At 39.5% G+C, this 21,948-nt stretch overlaps 1 protein-coding gene across 2 annotated transcripts in view; it reads right to left on the bottom strand.

Annotated features, from left to right (window-relative positions):
* The window catches only part of Cops4 (COP9 signalosome subunit 4), a 33,374-nt gene that overhangs the window by 7,035 nt on the left and 4,391 nt on the right, over positions 1 to 21,948 (bottom strand). For both annotated transcript variants that reach the window (XM_027387613.2, XM_027387612.2), the window contains exons 2-8: positions 15,959 to 16,038; positions 15,372 to 15,523; positions 13,707 to 13,810; positions 10,242 to 10,395; positions 9,560 to 9,710; positions 5,158 to 5,328; positions 1,764 to 1,879 (exon numbers count right to left, since the gene is read on the bottom strand). In XM_027387613.2, the coding sequence (XP_027243414.1) occupies positions 1,764 to 1,879; positions 5,158 to 5,328; positions 9,560 to 9,710; positions 10,242 to 10,395; positions 13,707 to 13,810; positions 15,372 to 15,523; positions 15,959 to 16,038 (928 nt within the window). The remainder of the gene's footprint in view (positions 1 to 1,763; positions 1,880 to 5,157; positions 5,329 to 9,559; positions 9,711 to 10,241; positions 10,396 to 13,706; positions 13,811 to 15,371; positions 15,524 to 15,958; positions 16,039 to 21,948) is intronic.

Here is a 21,948-nt window from a genome sequence, read left to right as displayed (position 1 = left end):
TCTCTCAGCATTTTCCTCGATATCTGACTCCAGGTTTTTATTATTTAGACCAAGTAAGAATTCTGTTTACACATTTCATTGTTTGGTTTTTGAGACAGTGTCTCCCGAGGTAGACAAAACAAGCTTGCTACCTTCTTACCTTGTCCTCCTGAGTCCTTTGATCACAAGATGTCCCACACTCAGCCCAAAAACTTAAGAAAATATCATTTTATTTATTTATTTAGGTTTTTTGAGCCAGTATTTCTCTGTAGCTTTGGAGCCTGTCCTGGAACTTTCTTTGAATACCAGGCTGGCCTCGAATTCACAGAGATCCGCCTGCCTCTGTCTCCCGAGTGCTGGGATTTAAAGGCGTGCATCACCACCACACAGCTGAAAATACTATTCTTTAAAAAGCCCAAGAACCAAACAGAAACAGATGTTCATATTCAAAAAGGAAATGAAGATTTAAAAGAGGGGCAAAAGCAAAATGTTTTAAATTCAATGTCTGTGGCTACAGTTAATGTTTAGTATACATGAGCAGAATTGATTGTGACTGGTCATTTTGTTTTGTTTGGTTTTCACTGTGTATGGCTGTTTTGCTTGCATGAATGTCTGTGCACTACATGCATGCCTACTGCAGGAGGCCAGGAGAGGGCATAGGATTCTCTGAAACTGGAGTTACAGATGCCTGTGAGCCAATGTATTGAATCCTGGGAATCAAAGCCAGGTCTTCTACAAGAAAAGCCAGTGCTCCTAACTCTTGAGCCATCTCTCCAGCCTGCTCATCTTTTACACTGACATCATCACAATCAATACTGCATCATCCTACTGACTGATTACAGTCTACTAACAATGTATTCACTTCCCTTAGTCTCCACAAGCCTGAGAGGAAAGCATCATTTTTATTTGTCTTACTCTGTAGACAAAGTGTCTAAAGTGCTGAGATTATAGGTGTGAACTACCATTCTTGGCTAAGAAAACATCATTTAATTGGCAACTGCAGTCTCAGTTCCCAAGTCAATCCACTTTTTTTACTAAACATGTACATGCAAAGAACTGTTAGAAAATCCTAAATGCAGCCTGGAATACACACACCTGTAATCTCAGTGCTTGGGAGGGAGGAGGCAGGGAGACCCAGAGTTTAAGGTCATCCTTAGCTTCAGCCTCCTACAGAGTTTGAGACCAGTCTACGCTGCATGAAATCCTGTCTCAAAAGCAGAAAGAAAATCCTAAATTACAATTTCACAATCAGATAGACTGCATGACTTTACTCTCAGTCTTATTTGAAATTAAGATGATATTCCATAAACAATAACACTGTAAATACAATTGGTACTGTGTATGACCAATCAAATCCAAAAAATAAAATAAGAAGAACCTAGTAGGTCAGTCAGGTCCTTAAGTCAAACTTAGAAATTACAATAGAACATCTTGGGGTCAGAGTCACTTTAGGGCAGAGAAACAAGGATGAAATGATCTCCATCTAATGCTTCAGAAACTTAAGACACCAAACTAAGATGTCCTTATGGAAAGAGTATAACGTGGGGCCTCTCTAAGATTTCCATCTAAGGAACGATCATAAAACAATCTGAAAGCTAAAGCTACTCAATTTCATGACAACGTTATTTACACATGACCATTTACACAGTCTCTTCCACTTACCCAAGGCTTTAAACATCTAGCTTTTGTTGTGCTGGCAAACATTACCAATTATGAATTTTTCCATTACTTCAATAGTTTTGGGTTTCAATTCCCTCTTATAAAGTATTGAATTAATAAAATACCTTAGCTGCAGGGATCTCTAAAAGAGCTCCAAGTTCTTCAAAGGTGATATTGTTATACAATTTGCTTGCTGACAACAAATTATGCTCAATAACAGCTCTGTCCAAGATGCTGGAACCTTAAATAAACATAATAAACTCATTAAATATTTGAAACTAATTTTATACTTTACAAAGATAAACCATTATTTTTTTAAAATTCCTAGGCATGTAATAAATCATTAAAACCAGCTTTACTCCTCTGATCAATACATTACTAAATCTTGCATTTGATGAAATATTATTATTATCATTTTTCCTGAGAGTTTCTCTGTGTAGCCCTGTCTATCCTGGAACTCACTCTGTAGACCAAGATAGTTTCAAACTCAGAAGTCTGCCTGCCTCTGCCTCCCAAGTACTAAGATTAATGGCAAGCACCAATACGTAGGCTACATTTACCATTTTAGTTTACATACAATTAAATACAATACAGTATTTAGAAAATCAGTGTGAGAGCTAATGTTCAATAGCCAATCAAACATGGAGACATCTCTGTGTGTGTCTGTGAGGGTGATTCCAGAGGTTTAACTGGAGAGCAAACCCTCAGCTGAAGGTGGGCCTACCATTCCTAGGCTGGGGTCCTAGACTGCATGAAAAGGTGAAAGTCAGCACAGCGCCTGCATGTTATCCCTGCATCCTTACTGTAGATGATGCAGTGTGACCAGCCACTTCACACAGCTGCCATCATGCCTTGCACACTGTGGCAGTCTGTATTCTCACACTGTGAGTCAAAGTAAATCCTTCCTGTCTTCAGCTGCTTTTGTCAGGTATTATGGTGAGGAACATAAGGAATAGTGAGTAACTGGGGAGTAATTACCAAGGATGGATTTAGCCCTTTGCCCTGGGGCTTTGCTTCCAGTTGACAAACCCATTACCTTTTCTTTTTCTGCTTCAAGCACCTACCTTTATTAGCAAACAGCAGCACAACAATCATGCAACATGCTCTGGGAGCCTCATAAAATCCCTCATCTTAATGTTTAAAGGTTCATTCTTATCTGTAATTATGTGTATGGGGGCATCGTGTTCTCTGTGGCTGAATTACAGGCAGTGTGAGAAGTGGGTGCACACTCTAACTGCCCAGGCATCTTTCTAGCCCTCATCTCATTCTTCACATCATCCATAAGCACGTTACTACTGTGAGGCAAATGTGCAGCTTGTCCCAGAGGTAGGATCAGCCACTTTTCCCCAGAGTTCAGGAACAGAACCCCCTTTAGGTTAGGGAATCTATGACCTTTTCTTATAACTGCCCACCAACCACCCACCCCTGTCACAAGAAGGAAAAGAAGGAAGGAAGGAAGGAAGGAAGGAAGGAAGGAAGAAAAGATAAAAAATGACTTAGTCAACCACGTGGTCTTCCCCTTTCCTACTGTCTGTCCCTTCCTCCTTCCCTTTCTTTTGTGCTTGGGATTGATCATGGCCTTCAATGGCAAACATTTTACAACTGTACCAGTCTACATCCCCAGCCTGAACTAAACCTCTGAACCATAAGCCAGTCCCAATTAAATGTTTTCCTTTATAAGAGTTGCCATGGTCATGGTGTCTCTTTGTAGCAATAGAAACCCTAAGACAATATTTTTTCACTTTTCTTTTATGATCAGAAAGCTCAAATTCAAATCTAAAGATCAACTATACTATTTCTAGAAACTATCTACTTAGCTTTAATTAATTTATACATCAGACAATTTTAAAAAGAAATCATGGCTGCTTAGAATATACAGAGAGTTAAGAATTCAAAAGTTAGGGGCTGGAGAGACAGCTCAGTGCTTAAAAAACACTAGCAGGTCTTCCAGAGATCCTGAGTTTAATTCCAAGCAACCACATGATGGCTCACAACCATTTGTAATGAGATCTCTGATGCCCTCTTCTGGCCAGCAGAGATACATGCAGACAGACACTGTATACATAATAAATATGAAAAAAATTAAAAAGTTACAAAACAGGAGGAATTACTTCAATTAAAGCACATACATATTCCTTATAGTTGGGCTACAAATTTAATTTTAACATTTCTACAAGCCAAGCAAAATAAGAGAATCAATTTATCAATTCACAATGTATTTAACTAAGATAAAAGCTAATAGCTCAGAACCAGAAATAATCCTACAACCATAAAGGAATTTCCCCTGAGATCCCACATAGAGAAAATTCCATGAAAAGAAAACCTTGGGCCGGGCGTTGGTGGCGCACGCCTTTAATTCCAGCACTCAGGAGGCAGAGGCAGGCGGATCTCCGTGAGTTCAAGGCCAGCCTGGTCTCCAGAGCGAGTGCCAGGATAGGTTCCAAAGCTACACAGAGAAACCCTGTCTCGAAAAACCAAAAAAAGAAAAAAAGAAAAAAAAAAGAAAACCTTAGGGCTAGAGACACAACCCAGCATGTTAAGGACCTGAGCTTGAGTTTCCCAGTGGCCACACTGGTGGATCATACTGGCTTCTACCACTAGCTGATATTATCTTCTGGCCTCCCAGGACACCTCCACACACCTAGGGTATTCTCATACTGACACACACATACACATAAATAAAAATAAAACCCTTAAAAATGCATTAAAAGAAATGCCCTTTAGATAGAAAGACAGGAACCACCTGAGTGTAATAGGTCACTCATCACCAAGCAGTTAAGACTGGGTAACATGTCACCTTTCAGCTAGCCCCAGCATAAATGACTCCTCACAACTAATTTCTCTTTGGTACAGGGTAGCAGTGAGTCCAGGGCAGTGGTCTAGTTGACATGCATACTGAAACTGTTCTTTGCATGTTTCTCCATGTTTACATATATATGTTTAGTGTCATGGTGACTATAGCAAGTACTTTAAGACATCTGTAGACAAATGTACATAAAATTATTAGTATTATGAAGAAAACATTTAAAAATCTTTTTCCTGGCAAAGACATTCTGATTTAAGTAAACACATCATTTATCTAGAAAATACAAAAGATAATCTATTCTGATTAGCAAGCTCTGATGAACCTTAGGCAAGCTACTGAGCTAAATTTTGCTCTTAATCAAGAATGAATAATTACGCTCTATTACAATCTGTTATTTAATGTTATTTACCAGTGGCTTAAGCGTTTTAAAAATCCAGGTGCTAAAGGTATTCTCTGTAATTTTTCAGTATTCACAAGTTTCAAAACAAACAAAAAAAAATGAAAAGAAAAAGCATTATTTCACAAAATGTTTTCTAATAGGGACTATTTTAGAATATGCCACAAACCTATGTCTGTGTTTAACATTTATCATTTGTCAATAGTCCTCTCTTTATTAGTCAGGAAGTATTACTTGAAAATACTAATCTAACGTACTTTCTATTAGTCTGTACCTAAATATTTACCGCCACATATAGGTAAGACATGATCATTACCGTCGGCTGTAGTTGCTTTTTGGTGAGGCATTAGCATTGCAGCAAACTCTTGAAGCTGGTTCCCTCGGATGATTCTATCTAGGTACATTTTCTCTAGGATCCCATATGCAGCAAGTTGCTGGCACCGTTCATCCTTAAAAAGCGTAGCAAGCATCCGGGAACGCTGCTGTCCTAGGGGGAAAAACAGAGTGTCAAATATTCTGTTTCTTCAGTGACAAAAACAATCACATTCTATGATCCCATTTTTGCCTACTTAAACTATAATCCCCATTAATATATATGTAGTATAATATATAGAATGTTCTAGGAAGTCATTGCACCACTTAGTTAATGTTCAGCTGCTGCTTCTATGGTAATACAGAATTGGGTTCTTTTGAATCCCTAGTCAATTTTTTGTCAACCTTAATCAATCTGCAACTTTGATTCATATGTTTCTGTTTAGAATCTTCATTAGTCTTGAACTCATAGCTGACACTGTAATTTTTTCAAAATAAGGTTTACATGACATTATTACATGACATTATTTTGTCACACAAAATTTCCACATCAGACTGGCTATCCATATGAACACTAGAGGACATGGCATGGGAGGCTGAGGTAAGAGGATTGCCAGAAGTCTGAGTCCAGTGGCTACAGGTCAGCCAAGACTACACAGCAAGATCTTGTCCACCTCTAGTCTCCACTAACACACACACACACACACACACACACACACACACACACACACACACACACACACACACATCCAGCAGCATGTCAGGGGACCATTTTAAATAGCAAAATCACCAATAAAGGGCATAAAACTATAGAAAGAGAAACCCCAGCAGCACATAAAAGTTCACTTCCAGTAGAAGCTTAGCTATGAAAAGGCAGACTATCAACTGGAGACAGGAAATGGATAACTTACAATCTGCTGCTTACTCTGCACATGTCTGGGAATGGGTTAGTTAAAAAGAAATCTTAATGAATAGATATGTTCACTAACAAAGAAGCACTGATAAATGAGGATAATTGAATATTCACCTAATAGACCAGGGCAGAGAGCAAAATGTTCCAGGGGTTGTAAAGCCTGGGTGATTTCTATTTTCTTCTTGTACACTTATATTTATATTTAACAAACATGCATTATTTAGTTAATAAAAAAATGTATACGCCCAGCATGGAACACCCTTCTGTAATCCCAGAACCAGCTTGAACCACACAGCAAGTTCTAGGCCAGCCAAGCTGAACACTAAGATCTTGTCTCAGAAACAACAGAAACAAAAACAACAAGTAGTTCACTGCTAAGAAACAATATACAGTTTCAATTTATATTAAGAACTTTTATACAATTGATGACAAAAATACCAAATAAATAAAAATAGTACTGTCAATACCCTTTTCTTTTAAAATATAACTCTAGGTTTGTAAAATAAAAGTGTAGTCACAAGGACACCTAGTAGCAGTGGCCACATCCAATGTCTAAATATTGGTATCTGTCCTGGCTACATTTATACCAACTTGACACAAGCTACAATCATTTAGGAAGAAGTAACCTCAAATGAGAAATGCCCATACTAGATTGATCTGTGGACAACCCTCTGGAGGCATTTTCTTGATAGTGACTGATGTAGGAGGACCCAGCCAACTGTGGGTGGGGCCACCCCTGGGCTGGTCATCTCAAATGGTATAAGAAAGCAGGCTGAGGGAGCCATAGGAAGCAAGTCAGCAAGCAGCTTCCTCCATGGCCTCTGCTTCAGCTCCTGGTTTCCAGGTTCCTGCCTTGGCTTCCCTCAATGGACTAAGACATGGGATATATAAGCAAAATAAGCCCTTTCCTTCTCAAGTTGCCTGTGGTCCTGGTGTTTTATTACAGCAATAGAAATACTAACAGGCTGGAGAAATGGGCCAATGGTATAAGCACACTGGTTGCTCTTCCAGAAGCATTCTCAGCACCTACACGACAAAAGCCTATTACCTCCAGTCCCACACACCAAGCACGCATGTGGTAAATAGGCATACATGTAGGAAAAATACTCATACACATTAAATAAAATAAATTTTAAAAAAAAGTAATCATCACTAAATGGATCTTTAGGCATAATTTTTGGCATGTTTTTTGTTTTGTTTTCCAATGCTAGCAAATGAACATATTCCTAATATATAGTAAGGTTATCTTTTTATGACAGAATGCAGAGAAATATTGAAAGACTAATGGAACCATGTTTAAGTCACACTGGGACAAGAGAGCATCAAAAAGCATAACAATTCAGGAGGTAGAGGCAGGCAGGAGAATCTCTGTGAGTTCAAGGTCAGTATGAACTACATAGCAGGTTAGATTTTCTTCATGCACTTCATTTAAAATGGCTCATCAAACAGTGACTGCAGGAGTGAGTATGTAGAACAATTCAGTTGTGTTCTATTCACCTAGACATTTGACAACTTCAGAACAATTGTAAAATAATTCTGGGATGTACTTAGCATACTTGAGGCACTGAGGTTCCTTCCCAAGGCGACTCCCTGTGTGAACACACACATACACAGAAATAATAATGAACTTTATGGATGGCATGGTTTCAAAAAGTCCAATTAGGCAATAAATTGGGAAAAAAAAACTATCAATTTTCTTTTGTTTTATATGTGAAGAGTTTTCACAACTCAAAAAGGAAAAAAAAAAGAAAAAAGGTCAACGGATATGCAGAGAGACACGTGTGCTGGTGTACACCTCTGAAGGGTGGATCACTGACAATTGAGGCCAGCCTGGCCTACAAAGTGAGCTCCAAAACAGCCAGGGCTGTACAGAGAAACCCTGTTTCAAAACAAGAAGGGGTGGGGAGGGAGAGAGTGCACGCAAGGTTATCAACAATGACTTTTTTTTTTCGGGTTTCTCTGTAGCTTTGGAGCCGGTCCTGGAACTTACTCTATAGACAAAGGCTGTCCTCTTGAATTACAGAGATCCTCCTGCCTCTGCTTCCAGAGTGCTGGGATTAAAGGCGTGTGCCACCACTGCCTAGCTCAACAATGACTTCTTAAATATACAGGAAAAGATGCTTACCATTCATTATAAATAAAATATGAATTAAGCCAGGCGCTGGCGGTGCACGCCTTTAATCCCAGCACTCGGGAGGCAGAGGCAGGTGGATCTCTGTGAGTTCGAGACCAGCCTGGTCTACAAAAGCTAGTTCCAGGACAGTCTCCAAAGCTACAGAGAAACCCTGCCTCAAAAAACCAAAAAAAAAAAAAAAAAAAAGAAAAAGAAAAAAAATGAATTAAAACCAAATTGTAATGTCATTTTTCATCTACTAGATGGGCAATAGTAAAAAATTGTTGATACCTGTGAACAATCAGGTACTCATGAACATCTTTGTTTAGAGTGTATTATTATATAGCACAATGCAAACTTTCTACATAAAGGTTAAAAATATGCACCTTTGGACTTAGGAGTTTAACCTATCCATAAACTCATCCCTGTGCAAAATCATAGCTGCATACAGTTAGGTCAAACCTTTTGACACTGTGAAATGATGTTATCAACTACAAAGTTCATACTGGAAAACCATGCAATTGAGTTACAACAAAACAAAACAAAACCACCACCACCAACAACAAAAACCCCTCATAATTTTAGGTGGGTTTTTAAAGATTGTATTACATTTGTTTATTTTGTACACATGAGAGAAAACACACATGCCATGATACACCCATGGAGACGGGAGGACAATTTCAGGAGTGAGTGCTCCGCTTCCACCACATGATCATCACACTGGGCAACCAGCACCTCTACTGGAGGAGTCACCTTACTCACCCAGTCTCTAGATTTTAATCTTTCTTTCCTCCTCTGTGCTTCTCATTTAACTTAAAAACCAGTTTTTTCTTCAGTGCAATTTTAGAAAAAAATTTGCTACCTCTTTTTTTTTTTTTTTTTTTTTTTTTTTTTTTCCAGACAGGGTTTCTCTGTATTGCTTTGGAGGTTGACCACTCACAGAGATCCGCCTGCCTCTGCCTCCCGAGTGGTGGGATTAAAGGCGTGCAACACCAACGCTACCTCTTCCTCTCTCTCTCTCTCTCTCTCTCTCTCATTTTGTTTTTTGAGGTAGGATTTCTCTGTGTAGCTTTGGAGCCTGTTCTGTTCTGGAACTCACTTTGTAGACCAGGCTGGCCTAGAACTCACTGCCTGCCTCTGCCTCCCCAGCGCTGAGATTAAATTAAACTATTCTTAACATGTGATTAACACTTTGATTACATTCACCTTAAACTGTCGGTAAATCATCTTACTCCCATTTTTTGCTTCCATGTTTAAACTTACCTTAATTGTACAAAGACACCCCTAGAAGAAGAATCCCCTGCTAACTACTCCACAGTTACCTCCTACCATTACTGAGCAGGGACAACCCTTGCCATGTAAGCGCAAATCACAGCTTACCTGCTGATGCTAAGATGGTGCAGTGCAAAGCATGTTTCAAGGCCTCCAGTCTTTCACTTTCATGCACTATGGTTTTGTAAGAGAGCTCATTGTACCTTTGGGCAGCTTCAATAAATTTTCTTCTGTAATCAAGGACACGTGCATAGCATACCTACAGAGGAAAAATGCTCCAATTAGGGGAAACTGGAGAGACAAAATGTTACAGTTAGAGTTTCTATTGCCGTGACAAAACACTATGATCAAAAAGCAAGTTGAGGGAAGGGTTTATTTGGCTTATACTTTCACATCAATGTTCATCACTGTAGAAGTCAGTACAGGAACTCAAGGAGGGCAGGAACCTGCAAGCAGGAGCTGACGCAGAGGCCATGGAGGGTTCTTTCATATAGAACCCAGGACCACAGCCCAGGGATGGCCCCACCCACCATGGACTGGGTCCTCCCTCACTGATCAGTAATTGAGAAAATGTCCTACAACTGGATTGCATGGAGGCATTTCCTCAGCTGAGGCTCCTTCCTCTCTAATGACTCTAGCTTGTGTCAAGTTCACACAAAACCAGCCAGTACACACAGAGAAAAGCAGCAAAAAGAATTTCCAAAATATATAAACATACATCAGATGTTCTCAAACATCTTGGTATATAATTCATCAATACAAAATTAATTCCCAATTAGTCATTTATTACCTTGTAATGTATTTGTAACTGTTCATTAGTGGACTCATTCTGAAGCAGGGATGCTCGGTTTATATAAGCCTCAGCCTGGACAGGGTCATCATCCTCCAGATATAGCCTAGCAATCTTCAAGTAAGTCTCCAGCTTATAATCTACATTGTACTGTCTAGGACAAATAAAAACAAAAACAAAAAAACAAACAAAAAACTCTTATTACATTACGTTATAGAAAAAAACTATGATTCCGTGATCTTTTTAAATTTTTATCATCACTGGTCATAATACGGTGCTTCTAATCCTCAGACAGTCTCATAAAACAAAGATTACAAAGACAAAAGTGCTAAGTTTCAGGAACTATACCCAAGCTCAGCCTGCCTGGAGAACAATCCGGCAATAATTCCTCAATTATCCTTTGAATTCTTTAAATTCATATGCCTTTCATCCACTATACTTTACTTCCAGATACCAAATCCTAAGGACAATAAGGAATGTGTCCATGTATTTATTACAAGGAAATTAACTTGTACATAAGTAATTCACAATTACTTATGTTAGGGAAAAATGGAAATCATTGTATAGTATTTATAGGAATGAAGCTGTGGTGTGTAAAAAGGTAGAAGAGTATGTAACTATAATCATTAATAGGTGCTTATAGACACCTTTTTTTAATTGTTTTTTTGTTTTTTTTTATTTAAATTTATTTAGTTATACAGTGTTCTGTCTGTTCTGTCTGCATGTATCCCAGCAGAACAGATGACGGCACCAGGCCTCATTACAGGTGGTTATGAGCCGGGAATTGAACTCAAAACCTCTAGAAGAGAAGCCTGTGCTCTTAACCACTGAGCCATCTCTCCAGCCTCCTCCCCCCCCCCCCCCGCCTTATTTTTGTGAAAAAGCAGGCTATGGCAGGGCATAGTGGCACACTTCTCATCCTAGCACTCTGGAGGCAGAGGCAGAGGCAGAAGCAAGCAGATATCTCTGAGTTTGAGGCCAGCCAGGTCTTTATAGCAAAACCCTTTGTCAAAAATATAAACTGTGAATACAAGTGTATATCAAACATCATTAAAATGTATTTGTGCTATCCAAGTAAAATGTATTTTTATACATACAACTAAATGTAATCTCAATCAGAGTATTGGTGAGAAGACACTTTTAGTTCCTTCCTGCCTTCATTGGTTATAGCTTTATTCCAGGAATGAAGACCTGGATACCTCACATAACTCAAAACATATAATTCAAGATTAATCTTCATAGAAAAGTATTCTTTGTTATTTGCCAACCAAAACAGTAATACCTTGTAACAAGAAAAAAAAAAAAAAAAAAACCCTTAGACTTCACTTGGCTCTCACTCTGAAATTAATTCTTGTTTTGATTTTTGTGGCAGAGGGACAGATCATGGGAAGGATGTCTATGAACTGAAACTGTTTGAACAGCTTGTTTATTATCAATAGTTAATGTTTTCCCACTCACAACTCAAATTTATATGAACTGTCATATCACATTAAACTTCTTTAATTTTTCAATTTTCTATCCAGTAATCTATTCATTACTTTAAAAGTCAAAATGAGTATTTTTTTAAAGAACGACGTTCATTCCCATGTACGAAAAGACATTCCTATAATTTCTCTCTCTCACACCCCCACCCCTTCCTCTGTAACTGCAGCTGATGGCTACTTGCACAAACCCCACCCCCTCACTAGTGCACACAGCCTGTTTGTTCTCTGGTCCTTCACATCCCTGGGACAAGTCTGCCCACCAGGGAACATCTGGCATTTCTGCTTGTTTCAACAAGGCATGGCAGTGCTGTTGCCCTGAGAAATGAGCCAGATGCCACTAACCTTCTTGCCCAGGACAGCCCCTAGACAAAGGATTATGCCTGTCTAAAATGCCCACCCTCCTTCTAGATTCCTTTCTTTTTATACACCTCTGTGAGAATCGTTTGCCAAGTCCTCAATAACTTTGTTTTATTTTGTTTTTTGAGATAAGGTCTCTCTATGTAGCTCTGTGGCTGTCCTGGAACTTGCTCTGTAGACCAGGCTGGCCTTCAATTCACAAAGACCTGCCTACCTCTGCCTCCAGAGTTCTGGGACTAAAGGCTTGCACCACCATTCCGGGCCTCAATATCAAATCTTTGCTTTCCAATGGATCATAAAATAAAAACCTCTAACGTTCACTGTGGTCTCCTACAGTAGTTATCTCCTTTGTTTGTTTGTTTGTTTAAATTCCAAAGAGCTGTCCAAATTCACTTTTTCCAATCGGGCTTGGGCTGTCATCAATTTGACTAAAATACCTCTTGTGGAGTCACCCGCCTCCACCACTGAGGAGTGCTAACCACCAGTCAGTCCACTCCTCATCAGGACGGATCTCATTCCTGCTCTTTTCCTCATACGGCTTCTAGGAAGGAGCACACTCTATCCCGGTGTTCTAACCCCACTGGACAATCCTTCCCACTTGCTACACTCCCTCTAGCCAATTGTCTCTCAACATCAGAGTGTTCCACGCCTCAGTACTCACTCCTCTAACTATATCCTTTCCCTCCTTCGGAAAGATATCAGTCCAGTCTAGTAGTCAATGGCTCCCAAATGTCTACTTGTAACCAAGCATGCTCTACCACCTCCAGACTAAAATACTTTATCTCTACTCATTACTAGGTATCTTCACTTGGTTATCACAATGCAAAATATACACTTGAAGGCCCCTTAAAATCTACTCCCTACAGGGCATGGCAACTCCATGTTTCCAGCTGCTCAGGCCAAAAAAACCAGGACTTGACTGTTTTGTATATTCCTCATGGGATATTAACCAAAACCACAGGAAATCTCCAGGATAAACTTATTAGAAACCCCTCCTCATCTATGGTCGTGCATAAGCTTCTTAATTAATACTGTTACTTCTACTACTGCTGCCAACAGTTTGTTCTCTACCCAGTAGTCAGTGATTCTTTAAAATATATATCAGATTATGTCACTTTTTGGCTCAAAATCACCTAATGGCTAAGTCTCATTTTCCCTTGTTGTTTTTGTTGTGGAGGGATGGTCTTACTATGAAGCCCTGGCTAGCCTGTTACTCACTGAGTAAACCAGGCTGGCCTTGAACTCACAGAGATATGCCTGCTTCTGCCTCTGAACACTGGCATTAAAGGTGTGGACCACCACTGTGGCACTCTCATTTTTCTTTGAATCAAAGTCCTTACAAGGGCTTCAAGCACCCAATTTCATTCTCTTGTTTTTCTCCATGTTCACACTACCCACACTGGTATCCTTATTCTTAAGAAAACACTACAAGTATGCTGTCATCTTAAGACCTTTGTGTGACTTGTTATCCTCTGCCTTCAGCCAGCTAGCTCATGGTCACTCTCTGAGAAGCACTTACTACCATGTACACTCTACACATTATTTATATTGTCTACATTAGGAGTAAGGAAGAATGTTAGTGAGCACTTAAAACATGTCCACCCAGATCCACTATTTACTGTACTTTTGTCCTGTTTCCAGAGGAATCCCCACCAACACTTGGGCTGCATTTCTCCAGTCTTCTTCTTTCTCATAAATAGATGCAAGATGCTGTCTTATGGAAGCAACCTAGAATGAAAGACACAGACGTCACTGTAACGGTGCTCTCATCCAATATATTAAGCTGGTAAGTAATTCACAGGTTTATATACATTATCCAATTTTTTTCTATCAAGTTTGCATTCACAGAATATCAAAACAGTAAACTGAAACAACACATTTCTACAATGTATATTTTGGCAACATTTTGTTTTCAGTATTAAATTTTGCTTTTGTGTTGGTATATATATGATGTTGTATTTAATTTTAACTTATAACCTTATTAAGGCTACTGAGATTGTAAAGGCACCATACAACCAAATCCTATAATCCAAGTTTGGTCAACAGAATGCACATGCAGGCCACAGAACAGGGCTAATTCCACAGAACTGACCTGTGACCTCTACCTGTACATGGTGGCACATTTTTACACACCCACATATCATATAACAACAAAGAAAATTAAATAAAAATCTTTGCTCCAGTTGTAGCCGCAATATCATAATACTTATTTGATTTTACATTGTAAATGCTGTTTGACACAGGTTTATACAAAATATGAAACTGAGCAGTTATCTCCTTTAAGGAGTCAATAACATCAGATCATAAAAATAATCCATATCAGCAGGGCGGTGGTGGACACGCCCTTAATCCCAGCACTCAGGAGGCAGAGGCAGGCAGATCTCTGTGAGTTCGAGACCAGCCTAGTCTACAAGAGCCAGTTCCGGGACAGCCTCCAAAGCCACAGAGAAACCCTGCCTCGAAAAACCAAAGAAAAACAACAAACAAACAACAACAACAACAAAAAAAAAGAATCCATATCTTCAGATCAAAATCTACTAATCTAACACAATATGTCTGGTACACATATGAACTCACAGAGACTAAGGCAGCTGGTACAGGGCCTGCAGAGGCTCAAGCCAGACAGGGCTCCAGCACTGAGAGGTGGAGGAGACTCATGGTCCTACACCTAACCAAGAAGCTGTTTACAACTGATACCCTGTGGCAAAGGGAAATCAGTCTCTCTGGATCTATCAGGCCCCACACCTGATGGTATTTTTGTGGACTTTCAGTTTCATTTTGCTTTGTTTGGGCATTTTATTTATTTTAATTTTATGTGCATTGGTGTTTTGCCTGCATGTGTACGAGGGTATTGGATCCTAGAGTTGCAGACAACTGTGAGCTACCATGTGGGTGCTGGGAATAGAACCCAAGCTCTCTGGAAAGTAGTTAGCTGTTGACCGCTGAGCCATCTCTCCAGCACCCGGCATTTTTTTTTTTTTTGGTCTTATTGGTCTTTTGCTTATTTGTTTTGATTTAGTTTCTGTGGCTTTGTAGGTTTTTTGTTTGCTGTTGGTTTCTCGGAGGTTTTTATGTTTTGTTTTGTTTTAAGAGAAAAAAAAGAATACAAAGTTGAGTGGGTAGGGAGGTGGGGAGCATCTGGGAGCAATTGGGGGAGGAGAAAATAGTCAAAATATAATGTATGAAAGTTTTTTTTCAAAAAAAAAAAAGGAATTACTGGACAGTAGGAACTTCAGTCTCCTGATTCATTAAAACAAAACAACAAAAATCTACAACTCTAGACTTTTACCTGTTCCTCAAAGGAAATGACTCGGGGCTGGACCTTCTCCAAGGTGAAATGATAGATCTCCTTGGCTGTGCTATCCGGCAGGTTAGGGAGGTGTGTGCAGAAATCTGTCAGCAGTTGCCGGGAGATCACAAGACTGACGTTCTCATTCACCACTTGTTAAAAAATAAGATGAGAAATATTTAACATGAATAACTGTAAGTTTCCATTAAGCAACCAAAATTTTACTTAAAATTACCATTTTAAAACTCCACAAGAGCAGCTTTCAATGTATTACTCAGAGACTCATCATCTCATGCTAAATAATTAGTTTTTTCATGCTGGATTTTACTGACTACATATCTACTACAACAAGGCAGGAAAAACACGGTAAATTTTCTAAGAAATGGAAAAGACTGGGGAAAATTTCACACTTTTCCTTTCTCCTCTTAAGACAATTCAAGTGAAAAATAACCCAACTATAAGTGTCAAAAGTCTGAAATAAAATGATCTGAAAGCACATTTAATATGGCAGTTGTAAAATAGGCTGATGAAGCTGTAAAGAACTACTCAGTAATACAAGACAAGCATGGAACTTCCATTCTACTCACTCGCTTCCACAAAAGCTTTCAAAGCTTCTAGTTGTTCTGTCCCAGATAACTGAATGGCTTTTTCCAGGATCTGACGATATCTAAAATGGTATCAAATACAAACAATGAATGTTTAGTTTTAATTGTCAACTTGAAACAATCACTAAGGAAGACTCTCAAGAAGGAACTGTCTTAGACTGGCCTATGGACACTCCTGTTGGAGATCTTGACTGTATCAACTAAAGGGTGAAGACCTACTCACTGTTGGCGGCACTATTCCCTAAGCAGGGAGTCCAAACTATGAGACCTAAAAGCAAGCCAAGCTTACTATGATGTGGCAGCAGCTTCAAGCTCCTGCTGCCTTCACTTCCCAGCAATGATGGACAGTCACCTGAAACTGTGAGCTGAAATAAACCCTTTCTCCTAAGTTGCTTTCAGGGTATTTTACAGCAGCAACTGAAATGAAACTGAGATGTATATTGTCTAATAAATAAATTCCTAAGTTTATTTATTCGTTATTGTATATCTGTTTCTGGTTTTTCAAGTCAGAGTTTCACAGTGATATAGGTTCAAGCTGGCCTTGAATTCTCTATGTAGCTCAGCTAACTTGGAACCCTTGACTTCCTGTTTCTGCCTCCCAAACACTAGGATTCTGGGTGTGCCACCATGCCCTGGCCTGTTTATTCATTTCTACCACTAATTTTGACATGTACTCAGTCTGTTCATTCACCCTACTTTTCTTCCATTTTTCATTCCATTCTTTCATTCCTACTTTTCTCTAGTTGGTCATTTTCTTTACAGCACACTGAAAAAACTACCTATATTTTTTAGTTTCCAGCCCATCACAAAAAACACTAAGCCTCAGAATTAGTGAAATAGTTCAACAGATAAAGTTATTTTCTGCCAGTTCTGATATCTGAGTTCCATCCCTGGGACCCACATACTGAAAGGAGAGACCTGATTAATCAGAATTTGTTTCAGACCACAATAAATAAGTAAATAAATAAATGTGCTCTTAACAATTTGGGAGGGCAGGGCTAGTTGTGTAGCCCTGGCTGTCCTGAACTTGCTCTGTAGACCAGGCTGGCCTCAGAGATCTGCCTGGCTCTGCCTCCCAAGAGTTGGGATTAAAGTGTGCACTGCCACCTCCACCCAGATGCAATCTTTAACAATTTTTAACATAAACACTAAACCTGTAATTCTAAGATGCTACCTATAGTTTTTAATATTGGGTACCAGTTTTGTTTTGTTTTTTTTAATTTTCAAACCCATCAGAAGAGGAATAAATTCTTAACTCTATGTTACTAACTCTATATAACTGAATCTAACCTGCCTTTTTATTGAAAACTTCCAATATGAATTAGAACTAAAATGCTAATTTGGGGGCTGGAGAGATAGTTCAGCCAGTAAAGGCTACACTCACAACCAAAAAGTGTCTTTTTGTTTGTTTTTATGAGACAGAGTTTCTCTGTGTAGCCCTGGATGTCCTGGAAATCTCTTTGTAGACAAGGTTGGCCTTAAACTCAGAAATCTGCCTGCCTCTGCCCTCTCAAGTGCTGGGATTAAAGGTGTGAGGCCACCATGCCCAGCTCACTCAAGTGTTTTTAAAATGAACTACATGTTTCTTTAAATGTATGTTATACAGACACACAAGACCATTATTTGAGGTGACCAGCTTGTCAACTTCATGAATCTAGGATCCTCAACAATAAGATAATATTTCCTAGACAAAACCAATACTCAAGACTGAGTGTCTCAGCACATACAAAACAAACTCCACCAAGCCAAAAGCACCAACAGAATGCTCTTTATGCTGTCAGATGTCTGCATTCAGATCTAGCAACATACCACTTACTATCCATCACCACATGAGGTTCAAATCCACACTAGAGCAAGAGTGAGAGAAATGCTAATAGTACACAGTGACAATTAACAGGCAACGGTAAGTTCCTTCCTAAAGCACAAGTTCCAAGAGGACAGGGAGCTTCCTTCATTCACTGAAATATATAATGTCTTGAAGGGTAAGGCACAAAACATTTTACCTCTTAAACTGAGTCAGTATAAAATTATCATGTGTCTTTCTATTGATTCTTAAATTTTTTCAAATTTATGTATCTGTTGGTGAGAGCATCTGTCACATGAATCTGGTACCCACGGAGGTCAGGAAAGGACATCAGATCCCTGGAGCTGGAGTTATAAGTGGCTGTAAGCCATGCACAGTAGGTGCTGGGATATCCACCCCAGTTCTCCAGAGGAGTAAGTGACCAGCACTCTAACCACTAACTCATCTCTGCAGCCCTCTCTTTTGTCTTTTTCAAAACACTTACTGCCAGGCTGTGGTGGGCAATACCTTTAATCCCAGCACTTGGGAGGCAGAGGCAGGTGAGTTCAAGGCCAGTCTGGTCTCCAAAGTTCCAGAGCAGCCAGGGCTACACAGAGAAACCCTGTCTCAGAAACAAAAATACCAAACCATTTATTATTGGGCCCAGAGAGATGGCTCAGCAGTTAAGAACATTGGCTACTCTTCCAGAGGACCAAAGTTCAATTCCCAAAACCCACAGGGTGGCTCACAACCATCTGTAACTTTAGTCCCAGGGATATGACACCCTTTTCTGGCTTCTGTGGACACTAGGCGCATGCATAATGCAGACATGTACACAAGCAAAACACCCCTACACATAAAATAACAGTGTACATGTAGAAATCAGAGGACCACTTTGTTGAGCTGGTTTTCTCCTTCACCTTCATGAGGGCTCTGGAGATCAAACCCAGGTCTTCAGGTTTTCCTAGCCATGCATCTTTACCCACAATCCAGCTTCCCTACACCACTTACGCTTTTTCTTTCTTTTTTTTTTTTTTTTTTTTTTTTTGATACAGGGTTTCTCTGTATAGCTTTTGGAGCCTGTCCTACAACTCACTCTGTAACCAGGCTGGTCTGGAACTCACAGAGATCCACCTGCCCCTGCCTCCTGAGTGCTGGGGATAAAAGTGTGCACCACCACTGTCCAGCACCTTATTTTTAAAAAGCATTAGTTAAAGACATTTTATTTATTTTTGTTTTCTGAGCTAGAATCTCCCTTTGTAGTCCAAGCTGGCCAGGAACTCAGCATCATTCTGACTAACCTCAGATTAATCCTCCTGTCTCAGTTTCTCCCCAGTGTTTAAACTATAGGCATGAGCCATCATACCCAGCTAGTTAAATTTGATTGCAAACCTAACAACGTTTCAGTTATTCAGAAAGTGGTTCAGAATGAAGCCTGGAAGAAAAACTTGCACAAATAAAACCCCAACTCATTCAGACTGGCGACATATTTTGTAGGGCCCACTTATCCCACTCCTGGTTATGGAATGTAGCAAAATCACAATGGAAGCAGGTGTGCTGGCAGATGTGAGAAGGAAAGGAAACAGTAAACCTTTAGAGACAAGAGTGTTACTTTACATATTACTAGGTCTGACTCCTTAAGGGACAGGACTGTGTTAGAAAACTACTTCCTACAAAGTATCTCATTCTAGCCTTCTCACTCTTACAGTGTGCACACACACACACATTCATGTACATATCTCACTTACAGTATGCACACACACACACATTCATGTACATATCTCATAGTATGCACACATACATTCATGTATATACCTCACTTATAGTAACCACACACACAGTCAGGTGGTAGTGGCACACACCTTTAATCCCAATAATCAGGGAGGTAGAGGCAGGCAGATCTCTGTGAGTTCGAGGCCAGCCTAGTCTACAGAGTGAGTTCCAGGACAGCCAGGGCTAGCTACATAGATCCCTGTCTTGAAAAAACAAAATTAAAAAAAAACAAGTATGCACACACACACACACACACACACACACATACACACACATTCATGTACATACCTTACTTATAGTATTCCCCACACACACACACACACAAATTCATGTATATACCTCACTTATAGTATGCACACACACACACAAATTCATATACATACAAATTAAAATTGGTCTTAAACCTATATTTACATATTTACTGATCTGGACACATTTTCAGATAGGTTATGCTTTATTTTTGACTGATTTATTTTCAAATTCGATTATATTTTATTAAATCAGGGTTATAGCTAAGTCTTATATTTATATACTTCTAGAGAGTATTTTATATAACTAATATTTAAAGGTAAGTACTTAGGCAAATTTGATGCCTAACCTAAAGTTAAAAGTTTTTTGATGCCATGTGTGATGGCCTACACCTTTAGTCCCAGCACTTGGGAGGCAAAGCCAGGTGGATCTACATGACTTTGAGGCCAGCTTGGTCTACAGAGTTAGTTCCAGGACAGCCAGGGCTACACAGTGAAACCCTGTTTCAAAAATCCAACCAACCAACCACAACAAAAAAGGAGATTTATTTACTTTTACTTTGTGTGTAGATGTTTTGCCTATACAGATGTCTGTGAACAATGAGTATGCAGTACCCACGGAAGCCACAAGAGATCATCTGATTTGGAACTGGAATTTCAGATGGTTGTTAGCCACCACGTAGACAGGTACTGGGAAATGAACTTGGGCCTCCGAGGGCACAAGTCATGCATACATGTACACACAGATGTAAACCAACACTAATACACATAAAATAAAAATAAGAAACCTTTTTAAATACATAAAAACACAACCAGAAAGGCTCCTAACCCCCCTGTGGTGGTTTGAAAGGAAATGGCCCCCAAAGGGAGTGGCACTCTTAGGAGGTGTGGCCTCATGTGCACCTGCACACATGCACGCACACAGTATAAATAAGTAAATGAAAAAGACATGGGAAAGCCAGGCGGTGGTGGCGCACGCCTTTAATCCCAGCACTCGGGAGGCAGAGGCAGGAGGATCTCTGTGAGTTAGAGACCAGTCTGGTCTACAAGAGCTAGTTCCAGAACAGCCTCCAAAGCCACAGGGAAACCCTGTCTGGGGGGGGGGGGAGAAAGACATGGGAAGCAGGGAAAAGAACAAGAAGTATTTTCTAGTCCTGAAGGCAGTGGAGGGAGAAGTGAGGTGGTGAAGACACTTCTACAGAGAAAAGGGAGGGCTCTACTTTGGAGCTCTCTGTAAATCTGCTGGAAAGAATGAGAAGCCAGTTGCTGTTTCTGGGAGACTAACAGAGCTAGAAGGATGTGATTCAAGTTCTTTGCCTGACAAACCAGGAAATAAACACAAGCAACTTGAAATAAGGTTACAAATTCAATACCAAGGATTATCTAGGAAAAAAAATCTGAAGTCTTTTCGTCTTAGATTGTTAGCAGGTGCTGACAGAAGGAAATGAACATTCTCTGACACACAGGAGCCTGGCTCCAAATTGTTTCTAAAAACATCTCTGAAAATTATTTACCAAAAAACAAAGATTAGTAAGGCACATGATAGTATTAGCTAGCATCAATAAAAACAACAATCAATTGCAACAACTAGGAATTATTCTGAAGTGAGAAAAACTGTAATATAATTACACCCAGGGAGGTAAGGCAAGCTTTGAAGTTCAACAAGAAAGTAGGAACTGGTGTCATGTCATTGGAAAACAAACCATCAGAAATTACAGAACTGAAAAAGATTATAACCAGCTTAAATACTCAACACTAGAAGAGGCAACCCAAGAACTGCTAAAACAGAAAGCAGATTAAAAAAAACCTATCTAGAATGAAGCATAGAAATGAAAAAATACACGAGAGAAGATATAGAAGTCCCAGTATGTTGTTCTGAACAGAGGTTTCACTAGAGTCTAGAGGAGAAATAAGACAGAAAAGAGGTAATGAAGAGGTTTAACTTGGACCAGAGATGGTTGTTCATGCCTATAATCACAATACTTGGAAGGCTGAGGCAGGAAGATCAGTAAGTACAAAGCCAGTCTGAGCTACAGAGTGAGATGCCATTAAAAAAGAGAGAGAGGCAAACAGGTAAATAGATTTTCCAATAAACACTTCCAGAACTGTTTAAACCATCTAACCCATTGGGCTTCCCAGTGAAGCTCAGCCGATTAACTTTGACTATC

The sequence above is a fragment of the Cricetulus griseus genome (genome assembly GCF_003668045.3).
Source record: "Cricetulus griseus strain 17A/GY chromosome 1 unlocalized genomic scaffold, alternate assembly CriGri-PICRH-1.0 chr1_1, whole genome shotgun sequence".
NCBI lineage: Eukaryota > Metazoa > Chordata > Mammalia > Rodentia > Cricetidae > Cricetulus > Cricetulus griseus.
The sequence above is the reverse complement of the archived record's forward strand: the minus strand, read 5'-3'. Positions and strand labels throughout refer to the sequence as shown.